The sequence below is a fragment of the Aplidium turbinatum genome, chromosome 7, assembly GCF_918807975.1.
Source record: "Aplidium turbinatum chromosome 7, kaAplTurb1.1, whole genome shotgun sequence".
Taxonomy (NCBI): domain Eukaryota; kingdom Metazoa; phylum Chordata; class Ascidiacea; order Aplousobranchia; family Polyclinidae; genus Aplidium; species Aplidium turbinatum.
The window spans coordinates 22,574,546-22,597,609 of record NC_137478.1 but is presented as its reverse complement, the minus strand read 5'-3'; the positions used below and the strand labels follow the sequence as shown (position 1 = coordinate 22,597,609).

The window sequence follows — 23,064 nt, the reverse complement described above, 5'->3', positions numbered from 1 at the left end:
AAACTCTCTCGTTTATATTCCGATGCTGGACCCACTTGTCCTAGATATCCTGCCAAGAAATTGCGCAATACAATGACCATTGACGTCACTAAGTGACCTGCTGTGCTCATGAGCTTGGCCGAGAGCAACAAAAGGGAATACGATTGTTCAAAAGAATTTATTAAATTTAGAAGAAAAAAAATTGAAAAAAACCTGCAAGTACAACGGCAGTTTTTTTTCATTTTAAAAACAAATTTTAAATTTTTTTCTTATAGTTACTGCTTGAATAAACTGACGAGCAGATTGACTAGCGTACGAGACTCGCATTAGCGTCGAAATGTCGTGGGTTTGCTGTAGTTTTAATTTATTTGTACCTCCATACAAATAAGAAAAACCTAAACATTTTGTACCTTTCTTACAATCAACCCAAACCCCTCATCAATTTTCAAATCTGTTTAACTGAGTGGACCAACATGGTGAAAGCATAAAAAGTCTCCACATAATTGTTCTCAAACCATTCAAAACAACGTCCAAGCTGAAATCATCAAATCAATCTCTTCAGAATAAAACGTCAGCGGTGGTCAATAAAACTACATCGATTGCGATTCAACCATCAGTCTGAGCACCTAGAAGAAAGCTTCGAGTGGTCTTAAAAATCCATAACACGGCAGCTGGCAGCACAAACGCGCGTAATAAGATTCTAAATAAGAAATTAACCAAACAACAACAAAAGGTCTTGTTATGACTAGTTGGCGCAAGGGCGTTGTATAGTTCTGTTTGCGTTCAAATTTACATTGCAAAACGTAGAAAAGGGACACGTTGATCAAAGCCAAATACAAGTGCGTTCAATTTTTGAATCCAAACAATCTTCATCTCTGTGTGGGGTGATGGTAGGTTGACATATTAATTATTTGAACACGAAATATTGCACTGATGAATCTGTTTATATATCGAGACTGAAAACAAATAACTTTCGACTGTGATTGACATCAAATTTACGCTTCAAGCAACATTTTTGTTTTACTCTGACCATGAGTGGTGAATGACAATCACGCGTGCCTAGGATAAAGCAAAACCAAAGAAAGTATTTTAAGGAATCGGCTTGAAACCTCACTCAAGGGACAAACCATGATCACACAGACCTTGCCAACGTGCGGGCTTTCAAATTTTGCTGCAAGCTGGCCTGCTCGGCTTAAAAGTAGTCAGAGACACGAGTATAAGTTCCTAGTCTAAGTAGCTATTGGTAAATACAATTATGTGTAAACTTTGTATTGTTACCACGCAGCTGTTTAACTAATTTTGGCACGTGCTGGAAATCCAAAGACGTCCTGTAACACTGGTAACATTGAAACGTTTTTATTATTTTTTGAAAGTCAAGTGAAACCAAAAATTTTGCAATGATTTGAGAATCAGCGATCACACTTTGCCAGTTTGAGTTCTCGAGACTTTGATTTCAAAACAAAATAAAGTCATTAGCCCAGCTAGAGTTTAAAATTAAATTTCATCAATCCCTAGAGAATATGGCAAGATGGGCGACGGCAAGGCCTGTGCATATATAGGTAGCTAAGAGCCAAGCCAGAATGTAGTCAAACAGTTGTGTCCCTTCCACTGATTCTGGAAGGCGTGGGTTACATTCCCGACCGAGTCATACCATAGACTTTAAACATAACACCTTGTATGTTCTTCTTTTTGCAAAGCAGTGAGAATAAAGCAAAGGAATAATGGCATAGTCTGCAGACGTTGATAACATGTGAAAGGCAGATTTTGCTAACAGGAAACTGGAGTAAGTGACAATAAAAAACAACTTATCTTTGTTACTCGTAGGCCAAGGTTGTTAAACACTAATCACATGCTTTGGAGAAACCACAAAAAAAAGAGTTTAAAGACAATTACGGTATATAATTATGACACACTAAAAAGAAAGAGGGCAAGTCAAAAGTATCTTGAATGGATGAAATATGTAACATCACAGAAAGGAGATTATCGAGTGTAAAACAATATGGCATCGAACAAAACACTGTGAACAATGAGCGAATAACCCCAAGTCGTACTCGGCTGAAAGGAAGGTCACGTGATACCAGTCGAAGAAGAAAACGATACCGCGCCGAGTCATTTTAATTACTTCCGATGTGTTTTCGCGTGGCAAGTGCTTAGAGGATTAATTTTTTTATCCGTCCCCTAACGAAAAGAGCTCCTTGACGTTTGATTTAAGAAAGTGAGTTACAGTATTTCACTTCATAATGTGATGTGATTTCATGATGAGCTACTTTCTCGTAAAAAATCATCGTGGTTTCATGACACATGCGACGAAAAAATGCTCATGATGCGATTCGAACCAAGGGCCCATTGATCGGATGTCAGAAGAAATATTAATAGTAATATTAACATTTATACAATATCGCGAGGCAACCAAATGGAATTGCCCTTTCATCCATTGAACCAAAAATTGAGTGTGAAGTCATCCTATAAAACAGAATCTAACCTGTTTTTGCTCTTATTCATCCCAAAGTAAATTTGAAAAATGACCCAACCAAAGACAACTTTTGTTTATTGTGTAGAAAACTTTTAAAGTTTTAACTAAGCTTCTAAATAGTTTTCATTGGTCGTTCGTAATGTAAGCGTTCGGAACAAGAGCCTTGAGTGAGTGGTAGATAAAACTTGTGTAACATTTTTTTTGCCATCGAAGTAAAATCATGGAGTAGTGGTCTCATGAATAACACAATTTGGGTAGAGAGGTAACTCTTTGAAACCATAAACAGACATAACTAAGCAACAACACTACATTTAACAATATAAATGTAGTGTTGTTGCTTAGTTATGTCTGTTCATGAATAACAAGCAACATATGTTTTACCACCACCCTAGACCCGTATGTTTTCAAAACTTCATTTTGTACGCTATTCAATCTGAGGATGCGTATTATCACGTCTGCAGACGTTGAATTAACGTAAAATAGACTGGTAACCAAAAAAGTCATATCGCAATCCATCCTTCAGCATTGATATCCACTAACAAGCACAACTCTGCCATCGTAAATTTTTCACTATTCACTTCTTTGCTTCAAAATATGAATAGAAAAACCTCCTAAATCCGACCTTATTTGATGAAACGAGGTAGGTCGGATTGCCGACAGTAACCACAGAAAACTACCCAAATCTCAGCTGGCAAAATTGACACTTTAACGCTCCAAGATAATGAATCAATGTAAAAAGGGCCAACTTGATCAGCTGGGTAGACGATAACTTATAACCAGGGTTGCCATACCGTTCTTATTTCTAAGATTTGTCCTTATTTTGAAGGGCCAGGTCTTAGAAAACTTAAATGTCCTTATTTCTAAGAAATGTCCTTACTTTCAACTTTTCTTATTTTGTCTTATTTTCAACAATTACAGAACTTCGATCGTTTTCCTCTGGTATCCGGTGTTGCATACTGTTCTAAAATTAGTCTAATTAGTTTTCTCTTGTCATCAGATTCTTCAACGCCAAAGTTGGAGGGCGAGTGCGTCTTCTTGACCTGCGATCGATGCCAGGCGAGACCTCGGCACAGATCACGAACTTTATTCTCTCCTTTATTCAAGAAAATGGCCTAGACATGAAACTGTCCAAACAGCTGTCATCCTTTTGTGCCGATAATGCACCAGTGAATTTTGGAGGATCACAACATAGTGGAAAAAAACAACGTCTTCTCTCGTCTCAAAAAGCAAACATTGCATCTGATCCCAGTCGGCTACCCTGCTCATATTTTGCATAATGCAGCAGAGAAGGGATCAGAGCGCCTCACACTTGACATAGAAACAATCGTGCTGAAGATTGGTAGCCACTTCAAAAGCCAAGCTGGTAGAACGATGAGACTCAAGCATTTCTGTGAGGAGCTTGATAGCAACTACTCGACTCTACCAACACACACGCCGACTCGATAGACCACACTTGATGCTGTACTCGAGCAAATGATCGATCTCTGGGAACCACTCGAAGAGCATTTTCTTTCGCTGAAACAGCCACCAAGAATATTGAAGAATTTCTTTAAATCAGAAGAGTCACTGATCATCGTATCATTCCTTCACAGCGCTTTCTTGCTCTTCAATAAACCACTGTTACTCCTGCAAAAGTCAACTGTATTGTTTCCAGAACTGGCAGAGATAATTGAATTTTTCAAAATCCAAATATTGCAACGCCAGTGTTCAGGGTTTTTCAGAGCAACAACAGACGAACTACTAAGAACATTCGATGAAGAGCTTGCTAAGGTTCTCAAAGCGAGCTTCCAGAAGTTCTACACCATTACTTTAGAATATATCAACAAGTGGTAGGCTATCGATTTGAGAAGCATCTAACGCACATCAACTGGACCCTGCTGAAATATCAAGCAATCGAGTACGAGGAAGTCAAGGGGTTGGCGAAAAAAGTTGATCCACTAATGGCAAGAGATGAACTGTTCGATGAGGTCTCGGCTGTTAACGCTCTGCTCAAGAAGATTCTAAATGATGTGTTCAGCAAGGACGAACCTGAGGTCGAGTGGATGAAGATCTTTACCGGAAACAACTCTTTTCCGCTTCTCTACATGCTGGTTAGCATCATTTTCTCTTTTCCGGTCAGCAATGCGTTTGTGGAAAGAATGTTCTCTCTTGTTTCGGCGTAGTGGACCAAGGAAAGGAACAGATAGTGAAATGACAGTCAAATCGCAGCTACAAGCAAAGGTAAATCTATACCTGAGCTTCCGTGAGATCCATGACGCAATTTCTAATAACAAGGAGTTGCTGGAGCAGATTGTTGCTGGCAAAAAGTATGGAATGTGATATGACACGGCTCGTGTAAATACAAAGTATGTCCAAAATCGTTTTTTAAATGCTAATCTAATTTTTCGGTTGTCCTTATTTTTGGGTCCATGTCGATGGCAACCCTGCTTATAACTGACCTGAGATCTCTGAAGTAAGAATGACGGAGGGATTGCTTTGCGGTTATGCGTTGGTCTGGGTCGTAAGCACACATTTTGTAGACGAGCTCTATGCATTGCTGGGAGGCGTGAGGAAGTAGCTTTTCTATTCCGGTCCCTTTCTTTTGAGGAAAATCGAAATTGATTCCTCGGTTGCGGCTGGATGTAAAAAAAATAAAATACAAAATGAATACGTTAAAAAAATAATGTACGTTATTTTGAATTTACTAAACTCGGCGAAGATCTGTCAAGTCAGTAGATTTCGCACAAAAATTGCTTACACCCAGACAGCAAAATGACAAATTTTGTTGTCTGGGTAACATGAATTATACATAAAGTAGGAGTGAAGGACTTAGTCATGAGTTCATGACGAGAATAAAAGTAAGCCCACTGGAGTGCGGAAAGAAATCAGTCTTCTTTGTAAAGAACAAATGCAGTTTATTGCTGAGCGCTGACTAATATGCTCGGATGACACAGCTAGCACATAGCATTCAAAACCATGGCTATGGAGTAGGAGTCGTTAAAAAATACCGACATAGACTTGATACAAAACGATAAAATTTTTGTTTGCAATTTTTTTCAAAATATTGTATCTTGTTTTCCGTATTGCGCTCCACTGTAATACTTCACCAGAAAAATAGAAGCGCTTGTTCTTGGCAGTTTTTGTGAAAGTTGCCGTTTTAACTTCGATCACAACTTAGTGAAATTGAGTTTTAAAAAATGAAAAAAAATTAGAAACATCTGGCAACCCTCTAAACTCTGGCAACACTGAAGCCGGAGTCAGTCGGTTATAAACCGAGTAGTCGGAGTCGTCCATTTTTCGCCCGACTCCACAGCCCTATTCAAAAGGTAGTCACATAAACATGACAATTCCCTGTAAGACACGATAGAACAGGGTTTCCCAAACTTTCTGTTCATCGGTAATCTTTGGTTAATTTATAGATTCGCTCGTGTACCCCCAAAAATTTCTCATATTTTTGGCTTTAGAAAGTTTAGATATTGCAACAAATTAATAGTAGAGCTGCATTAGAAGACTGCATACAGTACATGATATTTTGTACCAATCAAAGCACACAAAGTTATTCATAACAATGTAATCCAAGGTTAAACAAACACTACAATCAATCAAACAAACAATATATCTAGTCTGCTGACTTAGTTCTTAATTCAACTGTTTCATCACAGATCATTGATTTGTGCCGTAACCGATTGGAAAGACAACTGGTGCTTAAATGTTGTTTAATAAGCGGGGACGACTGGTCGACTGTATTTGCTTTCTAGGCTAGCCTTTGTAATTAAGCTTCTCATAGCAATCAATCAGCTGTTTTGTCTTGTGTGCTGTGATTGGACAAAATAAGTCATGTGAACTTGGTAGTTACTGTAGTTGTAGTTAAAGCTTCTACTGGGGTGAAAAAGTGGCTTACTGTGGAGTTCTTAATCTCAGGTCTTCAAATTATTAACATCATCAGGTGATAAAAAATATTTTAAGGCAGATTAGAAGTTATGGAAAGAATATCCTTATACTTAATCTAATGTACCCCTTGAAAAGTCGAAATGTACCCCTGGGGGTACATGTACCCCAGTTTGGGAACCCGGATAGAACATATGTATAAGTGACTACGGTATGGTGACCCCTCTAGCATTGAGCCACAGATTGATCCTTTGAGCGTTGTTTGGTAATTACTAATTACAGAAGAAAAAAGAGTTATGGCAGGGGTGAGAATCGAACCCACGTCATTGAAATGTATTTCTAGCCTTAACCCACTAGACAACACTGGCTACGGCGGAACGTTCACTGTTTTACTTTCTATCAGATTTGTTTGCGTTTCTCTCTCTATTTTACTTGTAACTTTCTGATGGTTGAAAACCACCATGGTTGAAACGCTGTTCCTGTAACTTTTGATTGGTCCAATGATTCATTTGTCTTACCAAAAACTGTCTACCTTTTCAAAACACACTCGAGTGCGCCTACTTGCGGACAAAAAATGTTGCTCGTCAATATCATAGATGTTGAAAGATATCATTCGCAAAACCGCCATCACAGTGGTTAATCAAGGTAACATATAGCAAAACTAACCAACCATTGGAATAATAATTTCCAAAAACATCAGGTAGAGAATAAAGATGGTAATTGATTCCTTTTGAAATAACAAAGGAAACTTTTGTGAATTAGCAGTAAACTGATCATCTGGTGAAAAAGCTTTTAAACTTTTAATTTTGGTTGAACCAACGGATAGCCTTACAAAAAAAAAATGCGCTGTCGAGCTTGCAAAAATCCATCATCCTCATCAATTGTTTTCGGACCTAAATCTGCATCTTGATGAAGTGCATCTTTTCTCCTTTACTTCGTTACCACCAAAAGTAATTTTTCACTGGGGTAGAGGTAGATGATATCCTTTATTATGAAATACTGATATACGCGTAAGCTACAGAAAGGAAGATTGTACTCACTGCTTCATCTTGTTCAAGATGGAGGCATCTGGGGTCCCGAGAACATCGTGAATTTTTGAAATTTGATCAACTTCATTCGCGCCAGGAAACAGCGGATGAAGACTGAAAGAGTAAGTGATTATCTGTCATTATACGCATATCTCCAGAAAGCAAAATCTGTCATTTTTACATTGATTCAACGTCTGCGAATGTTGAATCAATGTAAAAATGACGGATTTTGCTTTCTGGGTCGTTCAAGTGAACGATCACATGCAGTGCTTTAATATCAACAAAGGGCAATTCGAACACTTGCGTTTTGTGCCATGAAAACATAGCAAAAAAAGTTGACCAATCCGAATGTTGGAGTGTGGTGGAATTCGGTTACTACTATACCGAATAATGACATAAATCGGTTACACCCACATAAAGCTTGGTGAATGGATTATTATGACAATAAGAAATAACCTCACTCGTTTTGAGCATGGGCACCATGATTAAAAGTACAATAACACAATGGATTCTTTAAGCACCTGTCAGTGCATCAGTCAAAATGTAACAACAGTAATTCTTCAAACCCCTGGGGCTTGACCTGAGTGAGCAGTTCTAGTTCGGATTTTAATTGGCCCCTGGTCTCTTTTGCTCAATGCTCAAAGATGCTACCAACCTCGAGCAGCAAAATTTTTGGAAAAAAAGTACAAAGCATTTTTATAACTTTTATGCATTGTATAGTTAAATGTAATGTTACCTCATAACCTCAAAAAACACGCATCCCACACTCCACAGATCCATGCGGTAGGTGTAGTAGCCGTCGGTTAGAAGACACTCCGGCGCACGGTACCACCTGGTGCTGATGTACTCAGTGTATGGCTGCTTGCTGTATACGCTTCGACAAGAACCGAAGTCTGCTAGTTTTAACACGTCGTCCTGTAATGGAGTGAAGAGTTGTTTTTTTTTAAACTACGGATTACTTATCTAGGTACTTTGAAACTGATCAGACACAATTTTTCCAGGTCTTGTTTGACCAAATACCATGTTGGTTTCTGTCATAAATATAATTTTATAAAGTTTAACGTATATAATATTTATGTAAATGTCATAAATGTTAGAAATCGCATAGTTCTATAACATTGCAACAGCTCGCGCCCTTTTGAAGCCGATCAACGTATAAATGTTGAAATTTCACGTTAATTCAACGTATTACGACAATGGGTCAAACTAAAAAGACTTCGTCAGTTTCAGTGAATCCAATAATTTCCAACCACAAACGCAACTTATTTCTATTTCACACCCAGCAGTAACAAATTGATTGGAAAAAATGGCTGTATTTCAGAACCAATCCATGTAATTCTGCATATGACTCGTGAATAGAGCCTAGACAACAAAATCAGTCATTTTTACTTCTACTGGATTTTGCTGTCTGGGGCATGAGATGGGGAACACATAAGCAAATAAACTTTTTCACCTTGATTAGTATATTCTCAGGCTTCACATCACGATGGAATATCCCACATCTGAAATCACAAAAGTGTCGTTAAAGAGTTTTCATATGAAAAAATCTATTGTTTGAGATCAATTTCACGTAAAGAAAACCGACCTACCTTCACACCAGCAAAAAAACAACTAAAAACAAGATCTATTGGAAAATTACAGCAGATGTGATAAAGTGATTTTTCCCTAAACGGTTCAAAAGAGATTTTTTTCAGGATTTTTACAATTTTTTTAAAAAGTTTCTTTCCAGTGCAATGGGTTAGAATGCAGCAAACGTAAATCAAACGTCTTCAAAGAGTTAGCTCCACTTTTAGAAGAAACAGAAAATTTAGCACCAAACAGCAAATTTTGCAATGGGTTTAGTGTGAACTTGGCGAGAAACACTGACCCGAAATTACACGCATGGCTGCACAAATATAGGTTTACGCTTCAACGACTCGCTTGCTTGGTCAACCGTGTAATTTCGCCTTACAAAACTTTAAGTTATAGCTTCAACAGAGTTGAGAACAGCTAAAGAAGCTGTTTTAAATGCGCTTTAGAAGAAATAAATATACAAATATGGTATGCTTAACCTTGACTTTTTGCCTTGGCGTATTTTTGAAACTGACAGCTAGTGTTTTAACAAAGTCTGAAAAAAGGCGGATAATATTACCGCGTTTTTAAGCGTCAAAACACCAAAAAACGAAACAACCGGAAAAAATCGCTTTCTGGTGCTGAAGGAAAAAGCATCCATATTGAAAACCATTTAATAATCATGAATACACACACACCTAAGTTTATTCTGAAAAAAAGAAGATTACAATCGGTAACAACAATAACTACATGCGTGTACAACTGTACATTGTACAAACACAACAACACAAAATAAAGCGTGTATGAATACTGCAAGTTTCGAACCTAGAACCAGAGATTTCTACATGCAAACTTTCTACCCTACATGGTTTAATGGTGATATTACTTTCATCAAAAGTGACAGATTTGTTGGAACATCTGACGACTACACCACTTTTTTTCATGCTTCACTAGAAATAGAAACTTGTGGTATGTATTATGTACAATTGTACATATGAAACATACAAGTAGATGGAATTCACTACGTTTAAATATAATATACCTGTGCATGTGGTCCAGTGCTTTTAGCAGCTGAAACATATAATTCTTCACTTTGGGTTCTGGTAAGTAATGTCTACGACCTGAAAAACATTAAATTCCAGTTAAAGTATAGAAAACATATTTTAGACCAGTTTAAGAAAACTGACATGTTTTTGCAGGCAAACAGTAGGATTAAGCATGCGATATAGTGCAGATGCAATGTGTGTGCTTCAAGGACAATTTTGTTTTCAAAGAAATGCAACTGCTTTCACCACGCCAAAAGGAGTCGGTTAAGATAAAAAAAAGGTATCAACGTCTCACCTAAAACTATTCTAAAACAAAAAAATATTGTTTTTACATTAACAAAGTGTGGGTATGAACAAAGCAATTTCTTACCCGCAGCTACCCAGGCAGCAAATCGGTCGCTTTTATCGTTGATTCGAAGTCGTCAGACGTTGAATCAATGTACAAAAGAACGACCGATTTACTAGCTGGGATAACAATGCACAGGCTATCAAGTTGTCACAAGAGAATATAAACTCCTACAGTAGCCACCAAACAAAATAATAATAACAGAAGATTTAAGTTACACGAGGCATGTTACGGGAGGACCTTATTTTCTTTCGGACAAAGCAAGGCTATGAAGAAGTACAATGGTCAAAGGTGTATCTAAATATTGTAATCTACAAAAAGAATACGGTATAGGGTAAACGCCTCATAATGGAACACTGTATTGGGTACAAGGGCCTGTTGCAAATTAAGGCAATTTAAAGGTGTTGTATTTCTTGAAAGGTCTTTGAAGGAAAAACATAAAGCTTTGGAGTAAATGCAACTAAAAACAATTAACTTTACAACAACATTGCAGTCAGAGTTTTCATGTGTTAGGAAAACGTTAAAAGTACTTTGGTGTATCTCTCCTTGTGACGGGAAGTTGCTGATCCTCATTTTACTGCTACGTTGTGTTTTGGTTGTAGCTTTACCTATTTGCCACAGGTAAAATGTCAAACGATTTTCCTCGGATTACGCAACTGAGTGGCGAGAGTCTGTACACGACACCTGGGAGGGTGTGGTTCAGTACCCAACCGGTCGTGTCTTCGGCAAAACAAAGTCGACTGGAAGGCAAGGAAGCCAGGCGCCGTGTCCTCCTTCGAGCATGCCAGTAATTATGTTCAACCACCAGGCATAAGCCTGGATAGTGGATACGGCTTATTGAATGAAAAACTACAGCGATAAAGCAGAAATGAAAGTGTAATTAGTTTTATTGTCAAGAACGCATAAATTTAAAAAAATGGATAGCCAAGGCTTTGAAAAAGAAATGGACAAAGTTGCATGCCAAGGTTTGGCTTGACCTGCACAACTAACGTTTACCTCCATAGCCCTTGTGGCAAACCATGACTGCGTATCACCTTCATCCTCATTCAAGAGGTATGACCAATACATAATTCAGAGCTAAAAAGTGTTTTTTATTTGCACGAACTTGCTTTCTAAGCATCACAAACAAAAAGTGTTTGTAGACTGCATCAAAAAGTTGACAACATTGGGAACTAGGCTTCCAATGTTCGACAACCTAAGAACCACAGTCGCACTATGCACACTTACATGCAAATCGTAGATTAGTTTTCAATATGATATTGATAAGAAATGGCAAACGGTTTGTGTTTATGCTAAAGAAAATTGAATGAGTAAAAGTGACCAAAAGCTTAACCAATAAAAATCCCTCAGATGACTGGCTTTATAAGCAAGCATAATTGCACAAGTAGGAGTGGTAGTGATGACTGTTTAGTGTTTAAGCTCACATTTAGACGTGATTTGATGACTTATAACCAACTAATATGAATCTGAGTCTCGTCTTTTTCAACCATTGTTGTGACACCGTTTTCCCAAATAAAATGTGAGCACTTTTATCCAAGCCAAGCCCACGGTCCACAGAAGGTCTACTAGGCAACTTGTTCTATTTACAAATTGTCAAAGGTGAAAAGTTAACCACCATACATTGTCAAGTGCAAAATGGATTTTTATTTGTAACACAGTTTAAAAACAAATATATAGCCTAGCCTAATAGAATTAACCAGCTGGGCATGGTATAACAATTGGTGTTGTGCAAAGTTTTCAATTGCATGGAAACATACTTTGCTAACGAAAGAGATTTTCTCTTGAAACGTACGTAACTATTTTTTTGGAACCAACAAAAAATCTACTTTGTGCTGTTGAAACACCGTGAGGTACAGAAAGTCTGTCCGAACAATCAGATAAAAAAGGCCAGAAATAACTTGCAACTTTGACTAAAAGTATCAACTTAAAAAACAAACATCTATCCTTGCACTTCATCACTCGACATAATCAAAATTACCAAACACCAGGGCAGTTTTGACTTCATATTGCTTTAAGTAACATTTATATTTGCTGATTGTTTTGTTGCCACATTGCCTTAAGTTTGTCCTGTGTTCCTTTTCTGCTTTTATTCTGGTCTTCACTTCAGTTTGCAACCTATCTATGTTTTAGCAAAATAAACTTCAAACTGGGGATTTGTAATAGATATTACTGCAAGTATTGAAGCAGTCTTAATAATGAAATAATCATACCTCGTATTAATTCATATATATTCATATCCATCAGTTCACAAATCAAAGCAACAGTCCCGGTCTTCTTGTCACTGCAAACAAATTCGTTTATAAATGTTTATAATGTAACCGTTGACATCAAAAAGACATAAAAGATAGGAGCAAAATGGTGGCAAAGCATGGTCAATCTGATAAAAATGAGGCCAAAATGTAAAATGCAGATACTTAACTAATGTTTAGCAAACTAAACTTTTCATTTTCAGTGCTATTAAATCACATTAAATTTATTTCTTGTTTTTATGTTTGGTTTTTAGCGTTGGCTATTTTGCACGGCAGCAGTTTCCAGTTAGCAAAATCCATTCTGAATGGATGAATAATAATATTTCTCTTGCTAATATAAACTTGCTCACAAATGCACATTATCAAAATATGTCGTGAGGAATAAAAACATTTTGTAACTATCAGTGAGAATTCTCACAGTGGATTAGTTATACATTAGGTTTGTTTGGAATTTGGATACAATTGTCCTCTATCTTTTACACCAAATATGGTTTCCCAGCCCACAAAGAATGATTATTTGCAGAAAACTGAGTGTAGCTTATCCAATTGCCATTATGGAGTAAACAAAATTTGGTATTATGCAACCTTGTAAGCCAAGGTTAATGTTACCAGTGTAAAATGAGTTAAATTTATTTTTTGTATGATAAAGTTGGGATTTTTACCCTTACTAGTCTAGAAGAGCCAACCAAAAAGTAACACCCCTACTTTAACAAGCAACAAACATGAGCTGATGAAATCACCGACCAGCTTTTGTGCAATCAGTTTATCTTACAGAAAACAATCATCAATACTGTTTCACCGATTTTTTTTTTTCGGTTTGCAAATTCATTTTGTAAAATTTCTGGCCTGGTGTGGTAGAAAGTGTGTTTTTTACATAATTAAGTGCTCATCATTCGAGCATGAAATTTGCCATGACTTTACTGACACATGGATCTAAGTAAACCCGCCTTGCATAAGGAGAAATGTCTAAGTAGCTGAAAAAATTTCATAAGATCAAACAATGTCTGTTCTCTGGTCAAATAACTGTCCTCTGGGGTGGTGAATTATTCAGATCAAGAGTAAAAGCACAACAAACAAAGCTCTACCAAAGAAGAGTATTCCAAACTAACATTGAGTGTGAAGTTAAATGTAATGTATGCACTATGCAGTAGAGTAATTGAAACAAAATTCTTAGTCTGAACTGAAGCTAATCATTTCTTGAAGGTGACCAAATCTGTTTTATAAGTGTAACTTAAAGTTTTTGACAAGATTACATTTCATACATTGTCAGGCATTTTAAAGTATGTCAGAAAAACTGATGAGAACTTTACATGTATGAGATAATCAATACTGCATCCAGCAATGATACTGTAATAACACTTAACATTTGCAAGATGAAGTTTGTTTAAATCCAGAAAGATCATATATACAGTATATATATTGCTTGTAGAGAATATAGAAGAATAGCCTACATACAACAAAAAATCACTTCAGAGTCTAGAAAAATACATATACTGTACATATACTGTATTTAAACAATAAATTCTATTGATACTAAAAAGTGCTCAATGCCAAGCAAAAAGCCAAGCTGGGCAAATTACATCAAACATAGTTACTACTTTCTAAAACCTCTACAGCCTGTATCACTCTAAAGGGGGGATCATTAGAAGGTCCTGAAAAATATGCAAAAGCAATAAACCAGTAAAACATGAAAAGATATTAAATATTATAACCTTAATTTAATCTATAAAAAAACTCAGAATTACAAAGGTTTACCTCCATCGGTTACCACAAAAGCCAAATTGATACCAACACCTGTGATGTAACAAAGAAGCAAAATGCAATAAAATTAAGGTAGCCAGTAGAAATCCTATCAAATTTATTTTATTTTGAAGCATTCGAGTTTAAATTTGTTGCGATGACGACATTTATCCACCAGTTCAGAACATTTGTTCAGAAGGTGATTACAATTGGCCTTTAGAATGGCCAGCTATTTAGCAAGACAAAGGCCACAATTATTGCGACTATGCTCGGCCTTACAGTGGAAGTGGTCGCAGTAATTGTGGCCTTTGTCTTGCTGAAAAGCTGGCCATTCTAAAGGCCGATTGTAATCACCTTCTGAACAAATGTTCTGAACTGGTAGGTGATGTCATCATCGCAACAAGTTGTGTTGGTATCAATCTGCTTGGCTTCCATTTGGACGTCTGAATTGCTCCACAGCTTTGTTTTAATTAATTTTTGTTACGAAATTTGCTACTCAAAAAGTCTCGTTCGGCTCGGTGGCTTAATGGGTAGGGCGTCTGCCTCTGAATCGATAGGCATGGGTTTGATACCCTGTGGGTGTCAGGTCATACCAAAGACTTTATAAAAATGGTACTGAATCTAATTCCTGCTTGGCACTGAGCAATGGAATGGATTCGGGTAATAATGTACTCAGTTGCACCTCTACAAGGCTGCATTGACACTGTCTGATTTGTAAAGCACTGAGGAGCAACGTATTCTGTGATGAATACAGCGCTATATAAAAACAATCATTATTATCATAACTGAGGCTTTTGTGGAAACTGATGGAGGTAGACCTTTGCAATTCTGAGTTTTATTGGCAGATTAAATTAAGGTTATAATATTTATTATATTTTCAGGTATTAGTGATTTATTGCTTAATTGCATATTTTTCAGGACCAGGCTGTAGAGGTTTTAGAAAGTAGTATAACCTATAACTATATTTGATATGCTGTATTTAAATACTTAAAAAGATAAAACGCTTTCTGACTAACTGTAGCCTACATGATGCTTCGCTTCATAAGCACTATATTTTGCACTTTAATAGATTCAATGATAAATACCCACTGATTCTTAAGTTGTCGAGCAATTGACTAGAAAAAAACTTACAAGATGATTTCATGGAGTCCAATAACATTGGCATGAGGATTTAGCCGTCGCATTGCCTGAATTTCTCGTAAATTATTGACTTGATCAACCCTGAAAACAGATAATAAAACTTTAATTTATTTATAAAAACGTTCATTGTTCACATCTGTCGTGATACCTTAACAGCTTGGTTGCGGAAATAATTGGTCTTGAAATCAGGATGGCAACATAACAATGAATTAAACATCGGTACACATTCTTAAAGGTTTTAACTGAGAGATTCAATATGTTGACTTTGTAAAGTCATGATATTCAATAAGTTTGAAACTTGATTTTAAGCATTTTCAACTCTTATTGGAATGGAATACTTTATTAAAACTTTTAAAAAAGAAATGAAACCTAGTTCTAAAAATTGTTATCAATAAAAAGAGAAACATATAATTTCTGAGTTCCACAAATAGCTATAAATAAAAGTTAAATATTTTCTATGTACAAAAAAAAAAAACTTTAAAATTCAAAATCACATATTTTGTTAAAAGTGAATATAATGGCTAAGCAACGTTCTCAAAGACTGGTTTGCTATAAGCCCCCTTCAACCTTTCACAAAATTGCAAAGAACAAAAGTATGATTTTTTCGTTTGCTTTACCCATCATAATGCTGTTTCATTTTCTTGCAAGCAAAGTACGTTCCATCTTTTACATGTTGACATTTCAGTACTTCTGAAAATGTTCCTTCTCCCTTTTTCCCAAGAACACGATATTCTGAGTAAAATGTAATTTTTTTAGATGGTGTTAATATTTAAAGGGTAATAAAGCTTAATATAAAACCTAATATACAATGAGCACAAAGATGTTTTACCACTTTTAAGAAGACCTTCATTTGCATAAAGCAGAGACTTATTTCAACTCTTGATAAAACTGCACCTTGCCGCAGAAATACAAAATAAGAACATGAACCAGGCAACTATGCAGCATTGTAGGCTGCATAGCAAAGTGGGGCAGCCCTGGTACAGCGAAAGAACATCAGCTTGACACTGCTTAAAAGCATGCATCTTTGTTTTAGGGTAGTACACTTAAACTAAAAGGCATGCATGAAGATGGACCAAAGATAGGTTTCTTTGCAAATTTTCAACTACCGAGCATAAGTCGGTCTGGTTTGGAATTGTTGTTTGTGTCAGTTCATGTTATACAAGCCAAAACTACTTAATGTTAGTGGCCAAGTTTGCAATATGAATAAAAATATAGTAAAAAGCATCAAAGAAGACTTAAAATTCAGATTACTGGTATATTGAGTGTACTTTATCTTTATAGATCAACAAATCATTTTGGGATTTCAATTAAAAACATTCTTCAATTTTTTTTATTATTGGTACCAGATATTGGTACCTGAACTTGATGAAAATGCTTTGTGATATTAATTTATGCTGTAGCTCAATACACTGAAACGGTTAAGCAAAATACTTTTCCTGGTATTGCAACTAAGTATGCAACATACTTGCGATTCAAAATTAAGGGAGCAAGTCTTTTAGGCGCTGGTCTAATAGGCGCGCACACTGTGGCGTCTGGATATTTAGGTGCGAAGCACTGTGGCACCCGGTCATTTAGATGCTATTCTTAGTAAAGTCTGTAGATTGTATCAGCTTGGCAGCTTGCCAGAAAATTATATCATGGCTTCCGTGAGTGAAGCTGCTTAAACCGGCAATGCTTTTCACACAAAATGTTATATTGAACAGAAAAATATATTGTTGTTTTATTGATTTATTATTGTTTTATTCGTTGTTAGTCCAGGTTTGCGTTGGTGAAAGCTTTATCAATAAATTATTCAAGCTTCCAAACATTATTGAGTTCATTTTTAGTTAACTCTTTCGCGACCACAGACGTATACACACGCCTTGGGATTTTTGCCATGATGACCAAGGAAGTATCCCTACGTCCAAGGTTAAAAAGTAGCCTATTTCAAGCAAAAAAAATGTTACTTAAATGATGGCAGATCCATAGTCTTTGCCTGTCCTTTTTTGGCTAATTAAAAAAAAATATTTTGGCGGTGCAGTTATCAGATGAGGACTTCTTAAAGATGTGGACACAGTGGATTTTTTTTCTTTCACTCATTGGAATTGGCAGTCAAAACTGGCTAGGCAACCCCTTACTTTGGAATTTCTCGATCAAAAAGACTGTAGGCTAAATTACGTTAACTTTTTGATTAAAATTTTTCAAATTTCTCCACAATCATTCTGCTGTACCTCCTAAAGCATTGCGCGCAGAAACGAAGTAAAATTTCTCTCATGTGCAGAATTGTTTTGGCATTCGATTAAACTACATATATTTTCATATTATTGCATCATGCTTGGGTAGTAAAGATTATAATGAAGTACACTTTTCTTCCAATTTTTAATTTTTTTTAGAAATTAGAAAAAATACCGTATGGAAAGTTGCTAGTTGTACATAGAATGTTTTAAATTTTATTGCAAAGCTTTGCATCTTCGGATAGCTGAAGATGTATACTTTCATGTGATGTCAAGATTGTGCGTCTACGTCGATCACATGAACGTATTTTTCTGTTCAATAGAACATTTTGTGTGAAAAGCATTCCCGGTTTAAGCAGTTTACCCATATATTTTTTCTGTTGAATATAACATTTTGTGTGAAAAAGCATTGCCGGTTTAAGCAACTTCACTCACTGAAGCCATGACCAACAACGCACATGCATTAACAAAACAATATATTTTCCTGTTCAATATAATATTTTGTGTGAAAAGCATTGCCCCACGCCCCTCTCTGCCAAGCTGATACAATCTAAAGACTTCACTAGGAATAGCACCTAAATGACTGGGCGCCACAGTGCTCCGCACCTAAATATCCAGACGCCACAGTGTGCGCACCTATTAGACCAGCGCCTAAAAGACGTGAACCCAAAATTAATCACATGGCATGCTCCTTAAAAATCTATCTTTCACTCTTGCAAATACAGCATACACTTGAAATAGTACTGGAAAGAAAGCTGAATTTTATCTTTAAAGTTAATGAAGACAATCGATAAATTTTTTACCCTGAGATGGAGTATACAAGTCACTCCTGATTCTTCCTATTCTTTTCATAAGTCTTTCCTCCTGACCCACTCAAACTTTCTGAGACATCTACTGCTAAACTGTTTCGAGGAAAAAGCAATCCCTTATCAGAGCCTGTTTACTAACCAAAAGTAGGACAAAAACAATCTAGAACTAAGATTGCAACTAAAAGCCGCTACTTTTAATTTAACTGGCTTCTTTGCCAACTCAACGTTACCCAGTACTTGGTAAAATGATTGACTGTCTTATTTGCTATAGCAACAACATAAAAAAGTTTTTCATAGTTATGACTTTAATCGCATGGACTAAAAATAAATGTTAGTATTTCTAATAGATACGGTACCATATTATCATTACAAAAACTAAAACCCTCACAGAGTAAAACTTGTATACTTACTATGCATATTAATGTAAAGACAGTTTAAGTCGCAATCTATATTTGTGCATTAAAAAGAAAGCTTCAGTTTTGCCTTGGTAGCATTTTCAATTTAATGCATCAAAGACTTTTTTACAACATTGCATAAAGTAAATAGAAACCAATTTCAAAAACAAATCATCTTGTTACACTTGTATCATTTTGTTCTATAGATTAATAAAAATGTTTGATAAGTGGTGTTCTAAAATAAATGGGACACTGTAAATTAAAGCATACCGTACCATTTAAAAACATAGGCTAGGCTATGCTTTTAAACCAAAGATTTAATTTAGCCTTAAGATAGCTTACAGTGTGGTTATTTGTGCTGTCAAATTAGATTAGCCAACTTCTCAAGACAAGAATATAAAATTATCAAATTCCATAGTAACACTCCATTGAAACATAGATATTTTAATCAATCATTTGTTTATTCTTGTTAATTAAACAAGCTAATCTTGTAATTAGGCTTAACACAATTGAATACAGACAAAATATACAGCAGCTTTTAGTGTTAGCTATTAACTATTTTGTATTACCACTTCTAAACTAACTGCATATGTTGATTTATTGCAATATGGCCGCCTCGATAGCTCAATTGGTTAGCGCGTCACTTTTGGAACAAAAAAACTTCAAGATCAATAGCGGCGCTGGTTTGACTCTCGGGATGTGCACTTGAGCAACGCACGTTAAGGACTGCTCTATATTCAGCGGCATTTAATGGATGGAATAATTCCCCAGCAACAAGACTTCAACAATCGGAAACTTCACTCTGTCAATCTCGGTGACCGGGCCTGCGTCAGTGATTCGAAGCCTCTACAAGTATGCGAAACTGCCAGGATTAAGCTCTGTAAAAAGCTTTCCCAGTCCGAGGATAAAGATTCAATCAATCATCTCATGAGTGTAAGTTTAAAAAATGACCATTCACTGCAGACTAAGCTGAACAAAGCCACAATAGTGCGAGCCAAGTAGAACTTTGTTTCTAAAGTGAACAGATTTCTGTTCAAAACAATAGTTTTGTTTTCATATTTTTGATTTCAAGGTATAATTTCACGCTTGCACATTTCTCTTCTTAAACTGAAGAGAAATCTGTCCACAGTTCTTCAACATCAGCTGCTGCACAGTTGCATGTTGATTGTTACTATGACTTTGGCTTGCATTAAAGCTCTCTGTCGCCCCTCACCGACAAAGAACAAGAAAAGGGGAACTTTTTCGAAAACGTTTTGCATTCTAAAAAGCTAAAAGCCGTCCGCAAGGCAATCAAGAGAACAAGATTGGCGCGGTACCGAACTAATATCCGTCAAATAAGGTAATTTCAAATTAATATAAAAAGTAGCCTACGACTGCACCATAGTAAAACATGCACACACATAATACCAATAAGTTCAAGAAGAAACTTTATGATTTCAAGGGCCCGAAACCTTTCCAATGGGCCCGGGAAATTGAAGAAGCTATCGCGTATGATTTAAATTTAGTGCACTTTTCTCATAAATTTTTTTTATTTGGGGCCCGAGGATCTCATTAGTACCAGACCCAAAATATTGTCTCAACGCCCCTGCTTCAAGATCAAGCGCCGCTGGTTCGACTCTCTGGGTGTGCGCTTGAGCAACGCATTTTTAGCACTGCATTTTTCTCTATTCAGCGGCACCTAAAGGATGGAATAATTTCCCGGCAACAACGCTTCAACAATCGAAAACTTCACTCTGTCAATCTCGGTAACCAGCCCTGCGTCAAAAGCCTCTTCAAGCATGTGAAACTACCAGCACCAGGAATAATCGATTAAGGCTTTCTTAGGGCCCAGGATAAAGATTCAAAAACTAACCAAAGAAAAGCTTCAGAAAGGAAAAACGGGGCCATGCTTTCGTTTGCAATAAAAAAAAGTAGGGATCCATTTCTCATTAAATTTAAGCTCTTCAAAGGATATCGGTATTCTAAAAATACAGCAGAAATGTCTTCAAAAGTACAAGCGGACAGTTTGTCTCCTTTTGGGGGTAGCCTACTTGTAGCCTAGTGTCTCATGGCAGTTTTAAACGTTAAAAATCAAATTAATGTCAACACAGTAGTAAAGTTTAAAAAAAACTTTCATCAATGCAGTAGGCCTATCTAATTTTACTTACCACGTGCATAAAGAGCTTTGCTGAAAATATAGTCACAATCGTTTTTTAGATATTGTCGCTGTTGGATTGCTGCTGGTAATCCTTTTCCATAAGCTTGTAAATCTTTGTACAACAAGCCCATCGGTAATTTTGTCTTGACAAGTGGGATTTTCTTTGGGAAAATATTGGATATATTCATTCTATTAGGCCTATTCTATAAATTTCCTGTGGTCCATGGTCGATACATTTTCTGGTTAAGCCTAAATAGATATTTTACAATATTATTTTATGATGAGGTTACGGGTTTCCGCGTGTAGCTTTAGCAGTTTGTGCCATCGTGTTGCGGCTAGCCACTGGCGCCGCCAGACCTTCAACAATGGGGGGGCAAAATATTGACAGTGCAAGACAGTAGAGTAGTCAAAAATTTTGAAAGGAGGGGTGTTCGCCGAAGGCGAGACCTAGCGGCGAGGGGTCTGGGGGGGCTCCCCCAGAAAATTTTGAAAAATTACTTTCAGTTTGGTGCATCCTGGGAGCACTTTCAACAAAATTGTGGGTATGAATATTTCTGTAAAATGGTGCTGTCCAGTGGCATAGCAAAAGGATAAGATCATGTTTTCTTCGGCATTTTTCGGAAATAAAGTTAAGTCTCTATGTTTTCTTGTTGCTAATTTCAGACTGAGATATTTGATGGTTTAGTATTGGCAAAACTTGCTCTTTTAATGCAGTTTCGTTTAAAATTAGGCAAATTTTGTTTTAGAGAAATAGGTTGATTACTTTTTTTGCGAGATTATTACAGTTTTATTATTTATCAATTTTCTCCTTGGTTGATTCAAAAAGCGATCTCTTTCCGGTAAGTCACTAACTTTTACGCTCTGAAGTCATCCCAAATTTAGAAAATGTAACGTCATAGGGGTCATACATCTTGATGAGTGTCAAACAAAAAGCTTTGAGACAATGAAGTTACTTTAGGCTATTTCTGATATATTCAAGTTTTGTATAACGAATAGCTGTTTAAATGTTAATCTACAGTAGATTGAACAGGCGATCTCAGCAGTTGCAGATGGCTTGCATCCTTGCACAGTTTGACGAGAAATTACATCATAGGCTAAAGCTTTTCTTGTAAACAATGTATTAACATCCGTAAATTCAATTTGAAAGGTTGAAACCCCCGATCCCCCCTCCCTTGGCTACGCCACTGGTGCAAGACATGCAAGACAGTGGTATATTATTTAATTTCTCTTGTTTTCTACCAGGGCTGGAAAAAATGTTTAGATTCCCGGGAATCTGTTTTTTAGAGAAAAAATTTCTCGCGGCTTACAATCACGATAATGAGAACCTTATATTTTACTGATCTCCGGAGCTGACGTAAACCTTAAAAGTCATGTCGACATATTCTTGATGCTCCCCTTATCGAAAATTGTTCTTTGTAATACCGCTTTGAAGGAGGATTACGACTATGAACAAAAGAATAAATTTTAAACTTCATTTTGAATTGAAAAGACATGACGTAATGTCTTCCAACCTTAGTTATATATTTTTTCATTACGTAACGTCTTGTAGGAATAAATTGAAAATCAGTATGATCACTCAAAATGAAAGCAATGGGACTACGAATCCTCACTAAACCAATCAATCAATGGTCTTGTTGCACCGAAGATGACAACCTTATATTTTACTGATCTCCGGAGCTGACGTAAACCTTAAGGCATAGATCTGTTGACTCAATGCAAACCCTTTGAAGGTTGGGGGCTGTCAATTCAACTTTTTTGTATTAACAGTTGTATCTCTAAAACCTTCGAGGCTGCGACTGCGAGATTTCTTGACTTTTCCTAACTTTTATTCACTTCTATTGAGCTGAAATTTTGAGCGAATAAAGGTTATAAATTGAAAGATATAAGGCATTTCTCAGCACATCCTCTAAAATATTTCATATTCTATTGTGAAACATTTTCCCACCAGCTGGATGAAAGTAATTAATTTGGTCCATGTCTCGTTAATCCTAACTGTTTCACAGCGTGAAGGGCATTGGCTGTATGTAAAATAATGTAAAAAAAATAATCACAATCATTACAATACACGTTATTCATTACTCTACCAAAAAA

The 23,064-nt window shown here is 36.4% G+C and overlaps 1 protein-coding gene across 5 annotated transcripts in view; it reads right to left on the bottom strand.

Annotated features, from left to right (window-relative positions):
• Positions 1-21,161, bottom strand: part of LOC145774448 (MAPK/MAK/MRK overlapping kinase-like) — a 29,875-nt gene extending 8,714 nt beyond the window's left edge. For 2 of the 5 annotated variants that reach the window (XM_082585699.1, XM_082585702.1), the window contains exons 1-9: positions 20,984-21,161; positions 16,037-16,151; positions 15,411-15,500; positions 12,501-12,571; positions 9,941-10,019; positions 8,801-8,849; positions 8,084-8,262; positions 7,360-7,461; positions 4,891-5,067 (exon numbers count right to left, since the gene is read on the bottom strand). In XM_082585699.1, the coding sequence (XP_082441825.1) occupies positions 4,891-5,067; positions 7,360-7,461; positions 8,084-8,262; positions 8,801-8,849; positions 9,941-10,019; positions 12,501-12,571; positions 15,411-15,500; positions 16,037-16,151; positions 20,984-21,161 (1,040 nt within the window). Of the gene's footprint in view, positions 1-4,890; positions 5,068-7,359; positions 7,462-8,083; positions 8,263-8,800; positions 8,850-9,940; positions 10,020-12,500; positions 12,572-15,410; positions 15,501-16,036; positions 16,152-18,435; positions 18,535-18,851; positions 18,980-19,178; positions 19,224-20,983 lie in introns of those variants that run through there. The other 3 variants (XM_082585700.1, XM_082585703.1, XM_082585701.1) reach the window with 3 other exon arrangements.
• Between the last annotated feature and the right edge of the window lie 1,903 nt (positions 21,162-23,064).